The 22,811-nt window shown below is 47.5% G+C and overlaps 1 protein-coding gene across 5 annotated transcripts in view; it reads left to right on the forward strand.

The window, feature by feature from the left end:
• INPP4A (inositol polyphosphate-4-phosphatase type I A) overlaps positions 1–22,811 on the forward strand; it is a 1,119,411-nt gene that overhangs the window by 1,006,587 nt on the left and 90,013 nt on the right. For all 5 annotated transcript variants that reach the window (XM_086934219.1, XM_086934220.1, XM_086934221.1 and 2 more), the window contains one exon: positions 3,112–3,238. In XM_086934219.1, coding sequence (XP_086790345.1) covers positions 3,112–3,238 — 127 coding nt within the window. The remainder of the gene's footprint in view (positions 1–3,111; positions 3,239–22,811) is intronic.

Raw genomic sequence — 22,811 nt, forward strand, 5'->3', positions numbered from 1 at the left:
AGAGCTTTTTTCCCTTTCTGTTTTACAAGCGAGAGTCCCAAAAGAGCTCTTTACCACTCTAGAGTTCCAAACCCTTATGCCAGACTGTTGGGCATTTGCTCCGAGTATTTTCAGAATACTTCGGAGGGTTACTACCTTTCAAACTACCATATTACATTCACCTTTACTTAGAATTTTTACCTTGTGGTTGTCCGCCATCCTTTCTTTCTATATTCTCTGAGGCACAGGTCCTAACAAAGTTACCATCACCAGCAAGTATTGTGCAATGTTTATCTAGCTTTATGAGTACTTCATCAATCAAATCAATACCACCGGTAATTCATCAAAAACTCCTTTCAAAATAGTTAAAGACTTCACTGAACCATCTGATTTATCAAGCTCAGTTCCCCCACACAGGATGTATGTAATGGACTATCGGAATTTATTCACAATAAAATTCGGGACATCTACTCTACCTTTGTCCCTACACCTTGCTCCTCTGTCTAAGACACTGAGGTAAATAATAGGAATGCATTTAAGCTCTTCCACCCGATCTCCACTGATATATCACTTCAAAAACTTCTCGCCTGTAAATCTGGCTCCCCAAACTATCCCTCCCCAGCACAATTATTCAGCTTGTTAGCCCCCCTTATTATTTCTCCTTTGAATTTGATTTGGGATCTTCTCTTCAACCTGGAAACAGGCCCTTTTAATACCAATCCTTTAAAAATCTGAGGCTGATCCATCTGTCTTTAAAAACTATCGCCCTATTTCTCTTCTACCAAAACCAGCCTAAGTCCTGTGAAAACTAGTTCAGGAACTACTGTCATGCTATCTTGAATCCCGGCATCTTCTCCACGAATCTCAGTCCGGGTTTAGATCCGGTTACAGCACTGAGACTGCCCTTCTTGAGGTCGCTGAGACCATTCGCGAATGCGTGGATTAAGGCGAAGCAGTGATGTTGGTGCTTCTTGACCTGTCCGCGGTATTCTACACGGTCTCTCATGCTATTCTGCTTGGGAGACTCTACAGCCTCAGGATACAGAGTATCCCTCTGGCCTGGATACGATCGTACCTTAGCGGCCACACTCAAAAAGTCTCCCTTCAGCCTTTTGTCTCCAAGGAGTAAGCCCTGAGTTGTGAAGTTCCAAAGGGCTCTGCTCTAAGCCCACTCTTCTTTAATGTATATCTCTCTCCTCTACACTGGTTGAATCCTGCGAAGTCAGAGTGATCTCTAATGCTGATGACACACAATTTGTGTTCTCATTTTAAGATCACTCTGAAGTAGCATTTTCTAATTTCAGACGCTGTCTGCATAATATCTAAACCTGGATGTCATTAAACACGCTTAGGCTCAACTCAGACAAAATTGAGGTGTTGTTTTTTCATCAAAAAGACCCCCCTCTGCCACTACTTTGGTGGCCTTCTGAGCTGAATCCCCCTCAGAAACCAGTGGACTCGGCCAGGAATCTTGGGTTCCGGTTTGACAATGAGTTATCCTGCAAATCCCAAATAAACCAGGTTTCCTCTGCCTGTTTTGGTAAATTGCACATGTTCCCTACAATCCTACCCTTTCTCCCTCTGGAATCTCGTCGGACCATTATTCATGCCCTGATAACCTCACATCTTGACTATGCAAATAGTCTATATGCGGGGGCACCAGCCTACCTGATCAAACGCTTGCTGATCGTTGAAAACGCGGCTGCTACGCTGATTTGTAACATTCCATATCGCCACTCGAGCTCACCCCACTTGAAGAAGCTCCACTGGCTTCCAGTGATCAAATGTATCCAGTTCAAGGCTCTTGTTTTGGCTTTTAGAGCGATTCAGGGCCAGGGTCCAGCCTACCTTAGAGCTCGACTTAAGCACTCTCCGTCCAACCGTTCACTTAGATCAAATCATTTACGCCTTTTGATGACTCCCTGTTCCATTGATCCAGAATGGGTGGCAGAGCTTTCGCAGTGATTACTGCCAAAACTTGGAATAGCCTGCCATTGTCCATGCGTATGGCTGAATCTGAAACCATTTTCCAATATGTCCTGAAGACCTGGCTGTTTTCCAGCCCTTAGCCCCTTCTGGTACCTGCATCTACCGCCTGTCTTAGCGCCGGGACAACCCCGTTGGAGGTAGCTGTGCGCTTTTTATGTTTCTAAATGAATAAATAAATAGCTGACTCACTGCCTCTGCCAGGCCATCAAAACCAGTGCCGGACTGGCTACCGGGCAGTTTGGAATGCTGCCGAGCTGGGGGCTTATTTCACTGTGGTGGGGGCTGCTTTCTATTTTATTTCTATTTTATTTCTAAATAATTAAAGCCAAACGAATTTCGTTTAGCACACTCAAGTCTCCATGAACGAAATCAGCCCCCAGATCAGCAGCATTCCAAACTGCCCGGTAGCCAGTCCGGCCCTGATCAAAACATACAGCTTAGATCAGCTGCCTACTCCATTATATTCTTCACCAAGAGCTCCAGTAGTGCCCAATCAAGCCTAAGCGCTTGGATTATTGTGCAAGCCAAGGTAGGACTGAACCCGGAAACAACACTGTTAAAATATATATTGTTGATGTTTATTTGTTCCATGCTGTACATTGTTTTCATCCTATGATTCTTGATGAAAGGAGTTATTGCTTAATCCCAGCATTACTGCCATCTCTCTTACTAGAGGTGATCGGCCAAGTCCATACCACATCTCCCTGCCCGTCCGAGGCTTAAACCCATGGGGGAAGAACCTCACTCCTGTTCCATCCTACCCTGGCTCACGTCACACCTACTTCATTTGCCAGTCACCTCCAAAATTGTAAGTAAGTAGGTACTAGTCTTGCTTGATTTGCTGCCAAGCCCCTAAACCATTACATTTACCAGGTGAGCTTCAGTTAACTCTTTAGGAGAACAAGTTCTGATTTCCATGGTTACTATTTTGGAAGTCAGTCCATTTGTGTGGGATTTTTGGCTTGTTCTACATGTAAAAAAAAGGTCATAACTGAAGCACAGCTTCCTGGTATGATCAGTACTTAAACTATTTAGTTGCACTCCCAAAATACTTTTTATTTCAATTATATTTAGTCTTATAGTACTGAATGTGACATTTGGCATCTTTAAAACAGTTGAACATGAATTTGTTCTTGATTTTAGGTGAGGAACTGGCGATGCTGGAGGACATGAATCTAGGCATTATGGACTTGAGGAATGTAACTTTTAAAGTAACCCAAGCCACATCAAATTCTTCTGCTGACATGCTGCCTGTCATCACAGGAAATCGGTATGGACTAATCAAAAATGTATTCATGCGTGCAAAGGTTTTAACCCTCGATGTGATTTCCATCTTGGTATCCCTTTAGTTAAATACTTTCCCTAAATCCAAAATGATTTTTTTTTTACAGTGAGAATTATCAGACATTGCATTGGTGTAACTAGAAACCCTGTATCATTTTCTAGCTGCTTTTCGTTCCATATCGAAAACAGCATTAGACCGAAATATCAGATGGTTTTGTTGTTTAAATGAGCTGAAAACTATTTCATTAGGTTAGTTGTTTTTTTGTTACATACATTAAATGCTTAGTTCTAATAGGTACTTTTCCATTTGTAGGTTCTTTTCTCTAAGCAGGCTGGGTTCCCATCAATATTTTTAATATAAAATCATGTTGTAGGAGAAAGAGGTGTACTTAATATGAACCTGATCGTACTCTAGATCATAAGCCATGTGCATCCCATTCAGCCCCCTTTTCAATGCCCGTAGCCAGGACTCTGGAACTCTCTGGCAACAATGGGAAAGATGAAGCAAATTTTGTTTTATTTTGCAGTTTTTTTATTTTGTTACTAATTTATCTTTATCATTAGGAGCAAAAGGCCTTAATGTTATAAGAGTTTCAGCAAATGTAAAGGTTGATGTCAGGACTGATACCCATTACCAACAGTAAGTGGTGTTTGAGTGTTCAGCATGACAGATGAAAATGCAGTGCTTGCTTGTTTTTGACCACCAGAAAGGGAAAATTAGATACAGACTTGTTCTTCCACATAAGGGGCTGGGACTTTCATTAGTGTTCTTTGACTAAACTGGTAATCAAAACATAAGCAGAAGAGATTGAGGAGCGAATTCTTGTCATTTAGCCATTGGATACACATTCCTCTGATGGAAAGAGTAAAAAGAACTTCCTATGGGACTCTGAGGATGACCATGAACTAGTTCTGAAGGTGGTTGGTAAACAGTTTTAGGAGCAACCTTCCAGTTTGGCCTATGTAGAGGAAAGGGCATGGGCTTCAGTGCCAATGATACAATCAATTGTAGCTTTCTAAGGCCTTTAATATAGAGATCTTTTCCATTTGTGACCCAATTAGGAGAGCATTTTAACATTTAATCCTCCTCCACCCTGCCTTTTTCCGCAGCATGGAACCATTGCTGTGGTGCAGCAGGGCCCTGTAAGTTCTGCACCATTGCATGCACTCACTGTTTAGAAAGATTGGGAAAATGTATGAAAGTCTTAGATTCAGAGCAGTAAGTGGAGCTGGGAGTCGCAGGTTGTGTCTTTAGGGAGTTGGCTTAGGAAGTGTATGTGGACTTAGCATTTTTGCGGCATCGTCTGATGGTTCCTCCAAAGATGTTGCTGTTGCCAGTGACACTGTCTTTGGTGCCCAGGGCCAAATTTAATCCAGAAATTGAATTACTTTCTCAGAAAACTGCTGATGGGTTCATCTCGCTCAAAGAGACCATATGATTTTTGGTAAACTTATTATGCCATTTGCTGAATCTAAATAAATTCATATTGATCACGGAGGATCTGAAGGGGAGGAAGTTGCAGACACTTCAGAGCAGAGGTCTCCAACTTTTCCTATAGTAAGAGCTACTTCTGGTCAATGGAAACTGTCCTGAGCTACAGCTGTTTATGTAAAGTAAATAGATATGGGTACATAAAGGCCAATCAACTTAAACCCTGGCCCTCAAGAACCCCACTCCTGCTCTCTTACGTGTACAGTACTAATGGTACCAGATCTGCTTAGTCAAAGGTTTACCCATGGGGTCCCCAAGGACCAGTAGTGTCCCTTTGTTCTTGTTTCTGAATAATGTCTCCGAGACAAGCATCTCACTGGGGCTAGTGGTCTATGTCATCCAAGGTATCGGATGGCACTGCTCTTTCTGTGAAGAGCCAGGGCCCGAGCAACTTTATGTGGCTAAGTGTCCTGAATTTTATTACTTGATGCTAACAAACAAGAATTCTTTGAACCTGTACATAGCACCCTTAACTAGGAAGGATGATTAACAATGCTTTATTTTGTGTGGTACATGAAATCTTCATAGCAATTCTAACACAACCATACCTATGCAGCCACTCTCATACTATTGAGTATACATGTTAGGCAATCATCAAACACCAATTAAAATAGAAAAGATTAATGCAGAAAGAAATAAAGAAAGAGAAAAGAAGAACGAAAGAGGGAGCTAGGGAATGTGAACAAGTTAAAAAAGGAAAAAAGATATGAAAGAAAAAAGGAGAAAAGATAGGAAAGAAAAAAGAAGGAAAGGAAGGAAAGGAGAAAAGAAAAACAAAAAGAATGAATTGAATGGAGATAAGGGAATAATGAAAAGGAGAAAACGAAGCACAGAGGAAAGAGAATTATAAAAAGGAGAAAAAAGAAGCAAAGGGGAAAGGGAGAGAAGGACACGGAGAAATAGAAAATATGACATGCTAATGAGAGAAGGAAATAGTAAACAGGAATGAAAGAGAAGGCAGGCAAGAAAGAATGAAAGCGTGTAGACCGCAAAGGATGAAAACATAAATATGAAAAGGAGCCAAGAAGCCCCAATGAAAGAAATTAGTGAAGTAATGAAGAAAAAGAAAATGATAGGGCGAAAAGGGAGAGATGCAAAAGAGGAAAGGACACAGCGGAAGAGGGCAAATGGGAGAGAAAAGAGAAATAGCAAAAAGAGAAGTAGCAGGAAAAGCAAAGAAGGAATAGGTAAAAAAATAGAAGTCAAAACAAATGAGAGAAGAAAAGGAGAAAATGCCAACTAAAGAAGAAAAGGAAGAGATGGAAAAGGAGAGAATAGACAAAATTAAGAGCAGTACAAAAAGAAGAGAAAAAAGCAGGAAAATATGCGAAGGAAATGAGAAAAGGGACTGAAACATCAAGGTGAAAAATAGGAGGAGCAAAGGTAAAATAGGAATGGATAACAGAAGTAAAGGAGAAATAGAAAAGGAAAGAGCAAAAAAAAGGGGAACAAGAGAAAGACATGAGAGAAGGTAAAGAGAAAAAGAAGTGGCGCATAATGAGAGAAGAAGCAAAATAAATTAAAAAGAAGAAAGGGGAGGGCATTAAAGAAGAAAAGTACATGAAGAGGAGAGCATGGAGATAAGGAAGAAAAAAATTAAAAGGAAAGAAGGAAGAGTAGATTAGGAAATGCAAAAAGGAAAGAAGTAACTGAGAAAAAGGATTGAAGAAAACAAGAAAATGGAGAGAATGAGCAGGGAAAGCAGAAAAGGAGATTGACTTGTCAGCCTTAGGGTGGTCTTCCCCTACCTTTTTGCCCTTGCGCCTCCCATTTTCACTGTACCTTTTTGTTGGACTTAGGACTCTGGGCGCCTCACCACGGCTAAACAGTGCTGAGGTGCAGGTGCTCTCCCCTAAAACCATATGACGCTGGCATATCTGCCACAAGCCCCTGCTACCGCAGTAAGGCTTAATCCTCCATAGGCAAACATTGGGAACCCCCCTTATGAGATAATTTCTGACGGGGACCTAATAAGCCTGTCATGTTTGGTCTTGTTGGACTCAGGGCGGGGAACCCTTTCCAATGATATATGGGGTTTGGGCACTACTACGCTAGGGATCCCACTTTTAGAAAGTGGACCTTTTCCTGTCTACACTTAGATTGGCCACTACAGACTTCCCCCTCCCCTCTGCATAATGATAGCTGCCTGTGTTGGGAGGTGGGAGTGGTGATTCACACCTTCTCCCCTGGGATGGGCTGTGGTGGGCTGCCCACTGTAGCCTTAACAGCCTGTCTCTCGTCACTGTGACAGCCTGGTCAGGGAAGGCAGGGAACATCCCAGAACTCCCTGGACTCTTCCAGAAGACTTCCACCACTTTCCAGTAAATGGACTGTAGCCTATATAAGGGAGGGTCCTGGCCTCACATTCTTATTACTCTGCTGGACCTGGGAGACTCTCTGCTGGAGTGAGGACTGCTGCGCCAGGAAGGATTGCCATTTGGGAAGGAGGCTGACTGCTCCAAGGAACTGCTGCGCCACAACCTGCTGAGCTGCCCTACTGCCTGCTGATCCTGCCCTGCATGGGAGAGCTGAAGTAACATACCCAGAGTGTCTCCACCACAAACTACAACGACTACCACTGCAACACTGTGCGCAAGGAACTGCCTTGCCCGAAGAGAACTACAACGTGTTACTGTCCTTGTAAGCTTCCTCTGTAACGCTGTGAGCAACGACCTGCAACCACCCGAGGACCTGCCCTGCCCTGCTTAAAGAAGACTGTGCATGTAGAAGCATGACCACGCAGCATGTTTGAAACTGTGCTTAAACGTGGGACTTCCCCTGTGATCAGAACTGCCCCTGAAGTCACCGCCGCTAGCCTGTGAGGAAAGGTGCCTCAATCACTGTCTGTAAAACGCTGCAGGGAATGCGCTGAGGAGAGCAGTGGTAAAGTAGCGCTGTGCGCCGTGACTGAGGCGCTGAGGCAGAGGAAGCGCTGTGCCCCTGGATTCACCGCCGGCCCGGGCCCAATTGCGCTGTGCAGCCTTGTAAAACGCTGTGCAGAAAAGCGCTATTCCCCCCAGAGTCACCGCTGCAGGCCCGATCCGGATCACTGTAGAAACTGCCCCCAAGACCTCCGCCGCGGGCCGAGCCCAGGCGCATCAAAATCGCCTTTGAAAGCACCGCCGGTGGCCCAGGAGCCTCGGGAGGCCGTTGTCTGCCCCGCTGACGTCACCCCTGTGCCGCGCTGTCATTGGCTCTAGACTCCGAGGATTCCCTTTGCGTCATTGGAGGGCCGCGTGGGGATTGGTGGCTGTCTCGAGGGCTTCCCCACGTTCTGGTCGGGACAGGAAGAAGGAGCCTGCCTCGCCCCCAACCCAGCCAGCGCCAACCGGCGTAGATCGAGTTAGGAGAGCCTGAACCGCGATCGCTCTCGTAGGTAACGCTTGCTTCAGGAGGCTGCGCCGGATGCGGGAGACTGTTCAGACGTAGTTACGGGCAGACAGTAAGGCTGAGATCGGGCCGGCCGAGAGCTGCGAAAATAAGTAATGGGGACAGCCTTCATCTACTGCAGGGGTTATTTCTGTTTAATCGCAGGCCGGGGCGGTCAGATTAACATTCCGGTTGGGGGCATTCCTGAAAACAGAACTGAGACCGCCAGCATAATTAAAAGCGGGACAGCCCTCAGTTAATAGCGGACCTGCGGGGAACTGTGCACATTGAACCACGGGGCCACTGCAGACTGCTGAGCCCCTTTACAAGCCGCTGGCTCATCAACTTGCACCTTTCGACCTGCTGTTAGCACAGGGGCATGTTTGTTACTTTTTCACCACAGAGGATTCCAAGACAGTCTGCCCCAAATCTGTGACTGGTTTTCGCTACTGCAAGTAGATGGGGAAATCTAGAGCCCACAAGCTCAATTTTGTGACAACCTTACAGAGAGCCTTTTAAAGCCCTTTTTGGCCCTGAAACCTTTGACTGCATGTGGAATATCCTCGCCATATTTCTAGATCTTGTATAATTTTAGATATCTTTAATTCTATATCCAACTGGTTTAGTGTCCTTTTGTGAGTGTTTTTCCTGTGTCATTGTTGAAGTGTGTTGCACAATTACTTTACACATTGCCTCTGAAGTTAAGCCTTCCTGCTCTGCGCCAAGGTACCCTGTCGGAAGCGGTGGCCCCTACTTGGACTAGGGAGCGTACCCCTGCCAACTAGAGACTCCAGTTCTAACATTGGTGATCAAGCAGTGGGATAGGACGTGTGCTTGTGTAACACCACGCAGTGACTCAGTGTACACCACAACCCTACACCTGACTCCACTGAAACCTTTTTTGTCTACCCTCTCCAATTGGCTTTTTTTTTATTAATTCTCCCTGACTGCCTGCTCTTTCTCAAAGTCCTATTTGCCAAGTCTCATTGGTTTTCTCTACGAACATCTGAGATCCTACCTGGCAAGATGGAATTTGAGCTGGCTAAACTGGAAACTTACACGGCGGCGCAGCTCAAAGAATTCTGCAAGGAGAAAAGGGTGCCCTTCAAGCGAAGCGCTAAGAAGGCAGAGCTTCAGAAAGCCTTGAGGGAATGGGTAATGGCCCACCCAGAAGGAGATGGGGACGGGCAGGGATCGGAGCATGGTGCCACAGGAGAACTTGACCTATTGCCCTTGGTGGAAAGTGGCAACTTGTTATTAGGTACAAGGGTACCTGCCAGGGCAGGCAGTAGTGTGTCAGTAAGGACCCTGTCCTCAGAGGAACTGGAGAACAGGAGAGAGGAGAGACAGTTTAAATTGGAACTCGCCAAGTTGGAAAGGGAGCGTGAGAAAGAAAGGTCGGCCATGGAGGAGAGGAAACTTACCCATGAGCTCAACCTGAAGGAACTGGAAATTCGAGCCCTACAAGCAGTGCTTAATTTGTGCATGTGCTTTCCGGTGCTAAGCACCGGCACTTAATTCCCAGGGCCGGGTCTACACACGATGTTGGCTGTTCACTAAAATCACACGGGTCTCTCCGGTGAAGAGATGGTATTGCACGCGATTGTGTGTAAAATTGTGCAAATTGGATGTCGCAGCAGCAGCCCGCCTCAGAGGCAGACTGTCACACTTAGAAACTGCCAGGGCCGGAGGGCCCCTGCCTTGTCGTAAATTACAGGGTCATCGCTCCAGCGCTGTGGCCGGCGCGCACTGCTCCCGTGGTGATTGCAGCTGCGCCACTGCTGCTACAATGTATCCTATTCCGATGCCCGCTGCGCCACTGAGGCAGGATGTAATGCAAAGAAATCTGCCCAGGGTGGCGAAGGGGGCGGGGCGGGGACGGGATGAGAAGTCCTCACCTCCAGTTATGTTGCCAGAGCCAGAAGTTTGCTAAGAAGGCAGCTGGCTACAAGAAGCGTTTGGTTATGGGGGAGAGTAGGAGTAAATATAGGAAGAAGTTACTGGTCTTTCAAGGGCACCGGTCTGTGGCTGAGTCTGACCTAGGCCTTCCAGGCTCTGAGGTATTGGTCTGTGACTGACCGAACTAGGGGCATTCACGTGAAACATGATCTATGGTAATCCAGTTCTGACTACAGACTATCCAGAGAATGTGGGCAGGCAAGGGCCTGACACTGCCCCAGCCCTTACGCTTTTATGAGGTAAGACTGATGTGCCTGTTTCTGCCCCAGTCTGATCTTCCTGTCAGACACCCTGCCAACAATGTTGGACTAGGAGTAAGGGACCTCACCCTCCGCTTTTACTGCCTGGTATTTTCTAACTGTGGATCGTAGAAAAGTAAGGGCTGCGGGACCCGTCATGTGGGACCCGGACCCTGGCATCGGAGCCAGAGTGGTTATTACGGGCGAGGCTGTCTCTATGTCTGGTGGTACTGCTGCTCTCTGTGCAACCCGGGCAGCTTTCAACTTTATATCCAGGACTCAGACCGAGCCATCCGTTGCCCCCACACCTCAGCGGCTGCCTTTGATCCTGGCCCCCACCCCGGACTTAGCCTGTCTGACACCTGGAGCGCTCTCCTTGTCCAGTCCAATCCACAGTCAGCAGGGCTCCCCCAGCCTGACAGGAAGAGCCCCCCCCCCACCCTCGCCAGAAGGATATCTCCTGCCACTGAAGGGTGTAGGGAGCAGGAGACACCACAGACCAATGGCTGCCTCTCTCGAATTCAAACGGCGTTGGCACCGGAGGCTCTGAGCTATATAATGCTATACTGCTAATACTGATATAGCGCTGAGTTTTAAAATTTTGAATCGTGAAATAGTGGTGCCACTGCCAGGTACCTATTGTTAATCCTGACCTCCTACGAAATATGATTCTGCGACTATCATTACAATTACATAGAAGTACACACCCACTTCCTTTAGGCATATCTCGAGTAGGGCCTCTTATGTCCGGGCAGTTCTGTAATGTCTAATTCGAATTGGACAGAGCGTGGTTGCACTGTCCAGATCCAACGTTTCCAGTGTTTAAATCTATCCAGCACAGCGCTCGGACAGGACTATGCCAAAATAACTCCGAACCCTGCTCCAAAAACCCAGGGACGAAACTAACAAGAGTAGCCAGAACCGCCACTTTGAAGCAAGCAAGCACAACACACCTTTGAAGAGCTTAGTTCACCATTTCTTCCATCCATTTATCCACCATCCTTTCATCCGCCCACGTACCCATTTATAATCGTCTCTCACTTTCAGCCCTCCTTTTTATTAGCTTTCCGTCCACCCTTTCATTCATTCATCTTTTGATCAATCATATCCATTCATCCTTTTGCCCATGTGTTAATCTAGTCATCCATCCATCCGTCCATTCTTCCTCCTATCATACCTTTCTATCTGACCACCATTGTTCACCTATCTATCCATCCTTTGATTTTGCATCCAATCTACTCTGCCCCCCATGTGTCCATCATTGCACCATTCAGCCCATCCATCCATCCCACCAACTAACCATTTAGCTAAGCTTTCTCCCTTGCGCCCACTTTTCTATCCACTCATTAAATATCCATCCTTTCACCTGTCCACACATCATCCTTACATTTATTCAGTCTCCCATTCTTTCCACGTGTATGCATCTTTCTTTCTTTTCTCCCTTTCACATTATTTTCTTTCTTACCTTTATTTCTCCTGCTTCCTCTTTATATTTGCCTCCCTCACTCTCTACCCCATTATCACAATTTCTCTTTCTCTGTCACTCTACATGGCCTCATTCTTGTCAGCTTTTGGCCCATACCCCTCCTCTCTGTGATGCTGTTCCCTTCTATATCCTTGCTGCCAGACGCCCTGCCACGTTGTCCATCAATGCTGGTAGAGTTTTGTTGCATGGTATGGTGTCCGAGACACTGATTCCTTACAAGAATGCCTGGCCTGAATTTCTATTAATGAGTAATTTCAGTAATTCTGCGTTATACTTTGAATAATTAAGTCACCCCTACCAAGATGGGTGCTTAGCTGGGTGTTGTGGTGATAAGCCCCGCCCCAGAGATGCGTATATGAGATCAGAGCTGTACTGTGGCTGGAAGTCCACAACACACCCCGGCTGGATGTCCATATGTGACATTTCCATGGTTTATGGCATGGATCATGGATGCTTCTGTGTGCCATTTCCTAGGTTTTTGGCCTAGCCCTGGCCTGGATGCTTATGTGTGACATTGCCACGGATTATGGCATGCTTTCTGGCCTGAGGGCTTAAGTATGACATTTCCACTGTTTATGGCTTGGGTGCTTGCTTATGTGTGATATTTCCATGGTTTATGGCATGGGTGCTTATGCATAGCTGCCAAGGTTTCAAATTGCTATGTGACATTTCTATAATTTAAGTGTAATTATGAGTGACATTTCAACCACTATGAGTGACACTGTACTCACAAGCAAAATCAAGCAGTATTGACAAGGGAAATTGATATAAACATTAGAAATGACACACATATTGGAGGAACAAGAAACTAAGAAATTCTTAAAACTGCTCCAAATCAGAGAAATGAAAGGGCACTAACCTAGTGTCCTTGTACAGTGATAGTAATTTTGGGAATATGCAGTTCATCATTGGTACAGTCAAGTGCTTTCAACAGGGACATTTAACCTCTCATCTGTGCGAAATCACTGTGGTAGCGTTAATTTTATAATAAATACTCCTGTCTCTAGTAAAGTCACAACACTTCACTGGTGCACCTAGGTAGGGAAAAAAAGAATAATAATGCAGCTGCCGATGTCCTTGAGAAGTGTCTCTGTCTCACTCACTGGCTCAGCCGGTAGCGAAGTTAATCTGCCCCCAGTCACATTGCTGGTGAGGAGCTCTGAATACAAAACGAGTCACAGTGGCACAGCTCTGATAGTGTGCGAGCGCCTGCCCTAAACACCACCAGCTCAGGCTCTGCTGGACTCAGAGCAGAGTTCTAAAGTTGCAAGGTGTGCCGACAGGAACACTTAGTGAGGGCTCCGGCTGAGGCACAGGCTGAAGGAGGAAATAAGAATCAGAAGTACTAGAACCTACTAGTACTACACTAACCTAGTCACATAGCTCAAAACTGTAACAGCAATCTATACACGGCAGCTGTGGAGAAGTGTTTAAAAAGATGTCATTAATAATTACAGTTTAGGTAATAGATTACCTGCTCTCTCAGGCACCGCACTTAATAATTATTCATGATCGTCACTGGGCAACGGAGCCTGGATGCGGCCCGGTAGGCTTGGTCCCTCCCAGTCGCATGATATATTACTACCACCGATGTGCCATCAGTTATACTGCAACCAGTGAGCACAGCAGCTTGCTGCACCCACTCTCACTGCGACTGCCCCACCGGCGCTGCCTCGGTGACCCTGACTCATGAGCCAGCCTCTCTGGCCCTGTCTTTGGCTGACTGGTGCAGGTGGGATCCAATACCACTTTGTGTAACATTTCCATGTGTTCTGGCCTGAAGACAATTGTGACGTTTTAAAGGTTCATGGCTTGGGTGAAAGTTGAGGGTGTGGGTGGAGCCAATAGATGAAGTGGGTGGAGCTAGTGAAGGAAGTGGGTAGAGCCGGAGAAATGGGTGTGGCCTCCGACAAACATTTGAGCACCTGGACTTCAAATTTTACAAATTAAGCACTGCCTACAAGTAGTGACCAACAGCAACAAGAATGGTGGCAGCGTACCTATGGAAGCTTCACATGAGTCCAGGGTCTTCATGCCTAAAGATGTGATGGCCAGTTTTAAGGTGGGGGATAATATTGATAAGTGGTTAGCAGCCTATGAGGTGTTCCTAAGAGCCCATGGGGTCCCAGAGAGTTACTGGGGGGTGGTTTGTATAAGTACATACCTGCAGAAGTTAGGGACACACTCCTTTGCCTACAAAAGGAATATCAGACTAACTATTCTGTCATGAAGGAAGCATTGCTTAAAAGGTTTTATCTTACCCCTTAGAGGGATAGGCATTGGTTTAGGAATAGCCACAAACTTCCCACACAGAACTGGGTAGATTTCCTGGACTACGCTAGTAAAGCTTTGGAGGGCTGGGTGTGGGGCAGCAATGTGAATGACTATGAAGGGTTGTATAACTTGTTCTTAAGAGAGCACCTTCTAGAGAAATGTTTTCCAGAGCTGCGCCAACACCTGGTTGACCGCAAGTTGACCAATCCTAGGAAGCTTGTGGAGAAGGCGGACACCTGGGTCAGTACCAGGGTGTCCAAAAGGGGTTCTGGGGGGACTCCCAAAGGGGTGGTCAGGGTTCCCACCAGAAGAAAGAGGGGGGGAGATAAAAAGAAAGAGTTCTCCAAAGGCCCCCAAAACCATTCACAAGGGAAAGGGTCTGGGTCCCAGCCCCAATCTGTCCACCATAAGCCCACTTATCCTGACAAAGGTCAGCAGCCCAGAATTGTCCGGTGCTATGAGTGTGGTGAAATTGGACACTACAAGAGGGATCCCAAGTGTTGCAAGAGAGCACCACAGCTGTCCCTAGATAATGGGAGTGAGGGGGCAGGGCTTGTCCTAGTGTCTCTGGGAGACAGTGAGATGGTTCCTAAGGTCCACATGCCCTCCAATACTACTAAGTATAGGCAGTGGGTCACCCTCAATGGTCAGGGGGTGGAGAACCCTGAGGGACACAGGAGGCAGCATGGCTATGGTAAGGAGTCAGCTGGTGTCCCCAGAGCAAATAATTCCCGATGCATTCCATCCAGTTGTGATGGCTGGCAACAGGGAGGGTCACTATCCCGTAGCACAGGTTCCATTCGATTGGGGGGGAGTTTTAGGCCTGCTAGGAGTTGCTGTGAACCCTGCCATGGCAGTGGACTGTCTGTTAGGGAATGACCTTGAGCACGCTGCATGAAAGGAGGTAGAGCTCAAAGCGCATGTGGAGATGCTGGGGTTACCAGAGTGGATCTGTGCTACCACACGGTCCATGGATGCCCGGAAAGGGAGTCCACCAGGGCTGGAGCCTGGAAAAATGGCCCAGCCAGCTGCTAGAAAGGGAGGCACCCGTGGGCGAGGGGACCCCCCCCCCGGGGCGGTCACCCCGTGAGATGGATGGGGCAACTGAGGAGGTCGCACCGGAGTCCACGGTAGGGGACGTTGCTCACTTGGGGGACCTACCTACCCCTGCAGAGTGGCAGGTGGAAGGAGGTCCCACCAGGGAGGAGTTTTGCTGGGCACAGAAGGAGTGCCCCACCCTTGAGGGCATGAGGCGAAAAGCCGAAGCCCAAGCAGCGGGCAATACCTCCGCCAAGTATCATATTTACTGGGAGGATGGGCTCTTTTATAGTGAGCCCAAGGCTCCAGTGCATAGGTCATCATGGGCCTTAGTAGTCCCCCAGTGCTACAGGGCCTTTCTTTTGGAATTGGCTCATGAGATCCCGTTGGCAGGACACTTGGGCCAAGACAATACCTGTGCTAGGCTTGTCCCCCATTTTTATTGGCCACAGATGAGGATCTCTTCAGATACATTCTGCAGGATCTGTCTGACTTGCCAAGCTAGTGGGAAAACAGGGGCTAAGCTGGAGGCTCCCCTAGAGCCACTACCTGTCGTTAGCACCCCCTTTGAGAGGGTGGGCATCGACATTGTTGGGCCTATGGATCCACCGACTTCTTCGGGTCACAGGTTTATCCTGGTTCTGGTGGACCACGCTACCCGGTACCCAGAGGCTATTCCTCTGAGAATCATCACTGCACCTGCAGTGGCCCGGACCCTGATGGGGATTTTTACCAGAGTGGGTTTCCCCAAAGAGGTGGTATCCGACAGGGGCACCAATTTTATGTCTGCCTACATGCAAGCTATGTGGAAGGAGTGTGGGGTTACTAAGTTCTCCACCCCTTACCACCCACAGACCAATAGTCTCGTGGAGAGATTTAACAAGACCCTAAAGGGCATGATCTGGAGTCTGCCCGAGGAAAAAGTGGGATGTCCTCTTGTCCTGTTGCTGTTTTCCTACAGAGAGGTACCGCAGAAGGGGGTGGGTTTCAGCCCCTTCGAGCTCTTGTACGGTCACCCTGTGAGGGGACCTCTCAGTTTAGTGAAGGATGGGTGGGAGAAGACTCCAAGGAGGCTTCCCGAAGATGTAGTGAGCTACATGCTGGCCTTTCGCAGTCAAATGGCTAAGTTGTGGAAGCAAGCTTCTGACAACTTAGAGGCCAGCCAGGCGGTCATGAATGAATGGTACGACCAGAATTCTCACCCTGTGGAGCTAGAACCTCGACGGAAGGTGTGGGTCATGGAGCCTGTGGAGCTTAGTGCCCTCCAGGATGGCTGGACAGGCCCTTATGAGATATTGGAGAAGGGTAAGGCCACTAACCTAGTGGACCTTAAGACCCCCAGGCAGCCCCACAGGGTACTACACGCCAACCACCTCAAACCCCACCATGAGAGGTCTGAACTCACCTCCTGATGGTAACTGATGTGGCAGAGGAAGAGGAAAGCAAACCTCTCCCGGACCTCTTTGCGGCTAAAGAGAAGGATGGATCGGTGGAGGGAGAGGTCCTCTCCCCATCCTTGACTCCTGAGCAACAGAGGGACTGCCGCCAGGTCCTGGGGCAGTTCTCCTCAGTATTTTCCCTTATCCCTGGATTACCCACCTGTGTACCCATGATGTGGACACAGGAGACAGCCCCCCTGTCAAGTCCAAGTCTTACAGGCTGTCAGACAAGGTGAAGGCCGGCATCCGGAGTGTAGTCACTAAGATGCTGGAGTTGGGGGTGATAGAGCCCTCCAACAGCCCTTGGCCAGTCCAGTGGTTCTGGTACCAAAAGCTGCCCCACCAGGCACCACACCAGAACTTAGGTTCTGTGTGGATTACAGAGGACTCAACTCTGTGACCAAGACTGATGCTCATCCTATCCCTAGGGCAGATGAGCTCATTGACCGGCTGGGGGCTGCCCGATACCCGAGTACCTTTGACCTCACGTCAGGGTACTGGCAAATCGCCCTAACGGATGGAGCCAAAGAGAGGTCTGCCTTTCCCACCCCAGAGGGCCACTACCAGTTTAGAGTGATGCCCTTTGGACTGAAAAATGCTCCTGCCACCTTCCAGCAGCTGGTGAACTGGGTCCTCTCCGGTTTAGAGGCCTTCTCTGCTACCTACCTGGACGACATAGCTGTCTTCGGTAGCAGCTGAGAGAGGACCAGGACTATCTGGGTAGCCTCCAGGAAGTGCTTCAGACCCTGCAGCAGGCAGGTCTGACTATCAAAGCCAGCAAATGCCAGATAGGGCAGGGGTTGGTAGTCTACCTTGGACACTTGGTGGGCGGGGGCAAGGTGCAGCCCCTACAGGCCAAGATAGAAACCATCCTTGCCTGGCAGCCCCCCAAGACACAGACTGAGGACAGGGCTTTCCTGGGCCTCACCGGATACTACCACAAATTTGTCAAGGGTTATGGCCCCCTTGACTGAGCTAACTTCTAAGAAACACCCTAGAAAAGTGATTTGAACAGTGGCTTGCCAAAAAGCCTTTGACTCCCTAAAGCAGGCCATGTGCACAGCTCCTGTGCTCAGGGCCCCTGACTTCTCCAAAGAGTTCATTGTCCAGACGGACGCCTCAGAGCATGGCATAGGGGCAGTACTTTCGCAACTCAATGAGGAGGGGCAGGACCAACCAGGGGCTTTCATCTCCAGGAGGCTACTCCCCCGAGACCAGCGGTGGAGTGTTATATGGGGAGAAGCCTTTGCAGTTGTCTGGGCTGTGAAGAAGCTGAGGCCATACTTGTTTGGCTCCCACTTCCTGATTCAGACTGACCATTAACCCCCTCAGGTGGCTCATGCAAATGAGGGGCGAGAATCCCAAATTGTTGAGGTGGTCCATTTCCCTACAGGATATGGACTTCAGGTTGGAACACAGACCCGGAGTAGACCACGCCAATGCTGACGGTCTCTCTAAGTTTTTCCCTCTTAGTGATGAGAACTCCCTAGAGGTTGGGTAGTTCTCCCCACCTTCAGCTGGGGGGGGCACGTGTTGGACCTGTCAGTCTTATGGTGGTCTTCCCCTACCTTTTTGCCCTTGCGCCTCCCATTTTCACTGTACCTTTTTGTTGGACTTAGGACTCTGGGCGCCTCACCACTTCTAAACAGTGCTGAGGTGCAGGTGCTCTCCCCTAAAACCATATGACGGTGGCATATCTGCCACAAACCCCTGCTACCGCAGTAAGGCTTAATCCTCCATAGGCTAACATTGGGAACCCCCCTTATGAGATAATTTCGGACAGGGACCTAATAAGCCTGTTATGTTTAGTCTTGTTGAACTCTGGGCGGGGAACCCTTTCCAATGATATATGGGGTTTGGGCACTACTAAGTTAGGGATCCCACTTTTAGAAAGTGGACCTTTTCTTGCCTACAATTAGATTGGGCACTGCGGACTCCCCCCTCCCCTCTGCATACTGATAGCTGCCTGGGTTGGGAATTTATATGCGGTAAAGTTCAATAAGAATAACTCAATCCAAAATGAGAGGCAGAGTCAGTGGCATCTGAGTTTATAAGGGTTTTATTCCATAAAATGGAATTGGTTCGAACCAGGTATCATGTTCCATCACCACGAAGGTTCAGGAAGGGATAGACAATGCTTTATTAACAGAGTACAATATATATAGTAAATGCATATAATGGTGATGGATACAGAAGGCGTAACAGCTGAGAGAAAAGAGATAAGAACACATGTGCGTAACAGAAGGCGTGCACGAGGGCGTACACGGAGGTGTGTGCTAGAAACGTCACATAAAAGTGTCACAGGTGGGTGGATCCATAGAAAAATCCTGCAGTGTCAGCAGTAATATATGGCAGAGATGCGCGCGCGGGCAACATGACGTGTGATTGGCGTGGAACTTGAGGGTGAAGGGGACTTGACATTTAGCTCCAAAAGAGGAGACAGAAGTCTGGCATGTCAGAACAACCTAAACCCAATCATATCTGATATCTTGTGTTTGAGGAACTGTATTATCTAGAAGGAAAGGTCTCTCGGGCAGAGGCTATTCTATACTGACTGCTAGTGCGTGCATATGTGACTACGTGTCTGCGTGTAATGCGAGGGGGCCAAGGGCCTACCAAGGTAACGGGAGCAATGAATTACTTGCATGGAGACAGAAAGGCCGGGCCCTTTGCTCTGCAGCTGGGAAGATGTTTTCCTAAATCACTAGACAGGAATGTATTTTCGAAGAGCGGAGCAGATAACTTGAAGGCTGAATACAGTCTTGGCAGGCAAGCAGGCCGAGCCGGGCACCGCTCGCCGCACAGGGAGTAAGGCAAGGGTCATGGATGCGGATCCAGGCTGCAGCTTTCGGAGGCAGAAGGCAGAAAGGGCTCAATGGCAGAAATCAGGGCCTAGCTCGCCAGAGCCAGGAAAACGTGAAAGTGCACCATGTAAAGACGGTGGCACGGCATACTTAGGAACCGAATAATCGATCCATTCATGGTGGATCTGAAAGAGGACATGTTAACGTTGGACGCAAATGTATTTGCGTCTTCATAGCTGGTTGTGGAGGGAACATACATGTACTTGAAGCACGTACATGGAGCCGTTGGGGTCTACGTTAGGGGACACAATTGACCATAAAAATTCATATTACCTCATTCCCTCCTTGTCCCCTACGGACCCTTCATGATATATCAATCCTCATTAATCCATCAATCTGTTCATATAACATCATTTGCTCTTCCTTTTTCAGGCGGGATTTAGAACGTGAACTTAAAGGAGGAATACATGATGTGGCGCACAAGCCGCAAATCGCTGGCCCACATTGCAGACATAGACAACAACTGAATACTATGAGAAGGGCTATTCCTAGGAAGGATAGGACTTTCCATCCCCAGGCTGATAACACGCTCCAGAGCCAACCGGACCAAGTCCAGGTGCCTGGATTCTGGTGTATCTGACTTGCAATCTTGTGGAGACGGGTTATGGCTCTATACACTGATGGTGCGTTTTCTGGAATGAAAACACAGCAACTCGATCCGATGACTCTACAAGCTCCGCCCCTATCGGCCAGGATGACGTCAAGAACAAGACGATTTTGAAGAACGACAAGTCTCATAGCAGACTGTTCCTCTGTTAAGTTACCTAGGGCGGAAGTAGTTTCATTCACTACTGCTTCAAGGGTTCTGGTTAATTTACATATCAGTTTACTATTAAAGACAGTACCTAAATAGGGAAAGAAGCCTTTATTAAAGTCTGTATACTGCTCCCATGCCGTTTCAGTATAGTCGACAATCGGGAGATCTCTCTGGGGTCTATTGTGTACTAGATGGGAGTCCCTATGATAATCAGGAGGGGCTAGGAAAACAGGTGGCAGAAGGAATGCAATGTAACAAGTACCATCCCAATCTAGAGGTAAGCGTATATATGCTGTATGACCACAAATGAAATAGGAATGACGGGAAGCTTTGAATGTAGACTTGCCTTTATCACTGAATTCGATCACGGTAGTACATTTACTATGACCTAGGTGTACTGAACCATTCTTTCTGACACATAATTCACCTTTGACTGGTAATACTGACATAATGGGTAAGTCGGGTTTTGTATCGGACTGGACATTCAGAATCATGAGGTTAAGTGTAAAATTACCTAATCCATATACTTCGTTTTCTAGATCGGTCCCTGTCCTTTGGGGAAGACCCTCCTTGTCAGGGAAACATACTTTATGCAAAACTGTGTTCAGATTTCCCCATACCCAATTGCCCTGGTAAACTACGGAATCAGAATCTAAAGAATTTATTAAACTAAACCATGCACCACAGGAACCATTATGTGTGAACGGGTACGGAAAGAGGGGCAGAACTCCCTTATACTTCTGATAGGGAGGGAGTCGGCCACATATCCAACAATTTGTAGCATTGCTGGTCTGATGGGAATGATGTAACATACTGATAAATGTATTGTTGCGCAGCGCAAGTCGATAAGATAACTCGTGCGGGGGCAATTCACTGAAAGTGTGCTCGACAGTGTCATTTGAAGAAGAATGTGCACGTGTGAAAATAGGAAAGTACATGTGTAGCAATATACTTGCAGCAATAATCATAAGACTCAGAAAAAACATAATCAATAATGTCACAATGCAGTGACTACGGAGAGATTTACAATATTCATGTTTCTTGAGCTGTTTCTGTCTATCTCTCTCTCTCTATTGGGGTCTAACCGATACATGTCAGAAACTTGTCTAACCGATTCACCTAGGGGAGGACTTAAACAATTAAACTGTCTGACTTGCTAGACCTTAACTTCATGCGAAATTCTTGAGAAGGAGTTTTCTCTACCAGGGGGAGTTTAGTATCAGTCTCTGGAAGGGGGCAGGGCTGGGAGTCTGGTTTTGGCGGCAGTCCATAGTGTCTTTTTACATGACTCAAGTGGAGCCAGCCCTTGCGGCCCTCCACCTTCACTGCTGTCCTTGTTGTTAATAACACAAGCTTCGGCGCCTGCCAACGGGGCTCCAGCGGACTCCTCCTGTCGAAATTTCGGATAAAAACGTATTCTCCAGGGACGATCTCGTGTGGCTTCACCTCGGTGTTGTCGGGAAAGGCTGCAGCTACCTGTGAACGACATGATTGTAGTGCAGACATCAAGGAGGCAAGGTAATCTGTCAGCATATTACAGTCAACATCTGTGATTTTACGAGGCAGAGGCGTCCCCCACATATTCGGTGGCCTGCCAAAGACCACCTCGTACGGGGATAGCCCTGTTCTTGAATGTGCTATCATTCTCATGTAAAAGAGTGCAACTGGTAAAGCTACTATCCAGTCGATGCCTTTCTCTCTACATATCTTGGCAAGGCGAATTTTCAGGGTCTGATTGTGTCTCTCTACGAGACCTGCTGCTTCGGGATGTCGGACACAGTGGAACTTCCACTGATAACCTAGCAGGAGTGATACCTGCTTCATAAGCTCGGACGAGAATGGCTGACCATTATCTGAGTACACTATACGGGGCAAACCATACCTGGGGAAAAATTCACGTACCAGCTGCTTGGTAGTGGTCGGAGCAGTGTAATCTGGGACTGGATATGCTTCTGTCCAACGGGAAAGTGCACATACAACTACGAGGACATATTTGAATCCTCGACAACGTTCCATCTGGATATAATCCATCTGGAGGACTTCAAAAGGGTGATCGGGAGGATGAAATCCACCTTGCTCTACGGGAATGCCTTTACCTGGGTTGAACTGACAACAGATCATGCAAGTACGCACTTTCTGTTTTGCTGCTGCTCGTAAATGCTTATTGAACCAAAGGTTTTGAATACTGTCTAACATGGCTTTTTCTCCTAAATGTGCAGGACTATGTACTGTGTTAATGATAACTTGAACCATAGAGTCGGGGAGAAACCATGTGGCTTTTCCCTTCGTCATCCATCCCTGTTCTGTCTGGATCCCTCCTAGTTCAGTCCATTTCTTGATTTCGTCTGGTGTAGCATGTGTCTGTATGTCAATTACATCTAGGGCGGGATCCTTAACTGTCATGCAATGTGTCGGTGTCGGGACTATTGTCTTTGTCAAGTCAGTTGTGTGAGTCTGAGTCTGAGCTGTATGCTTGGCTGTTCGGTCTGCCAGGTCGTTACCCTGGGAAATGGTATCTGTAACTTTCGTATGTGCTTTGCACTTCATGATGGATATGGCTGTAGGCAGATGTATTGCTTCTAACAGAGCTTGAATAAGGGGACCGTGCTGGATCTTGGCACCGTGAGAGGTCAAGAAACCTC

This window comes from Lissotriton vulgaris, chromosome 8 (genome assembly GCF_964263255.1).
Source record: "Lissotriton vulgaris chromosome 8, aLisVul1.2, whole genome shotgun sequence".
NCBI classification, from domain to species: domain Eukaryota; kingdom Metazoa; phylum Chordata; class Amphibia; order Caudata; family Salamandridae; genus Lissotriton; species Lissotriton vulgaris.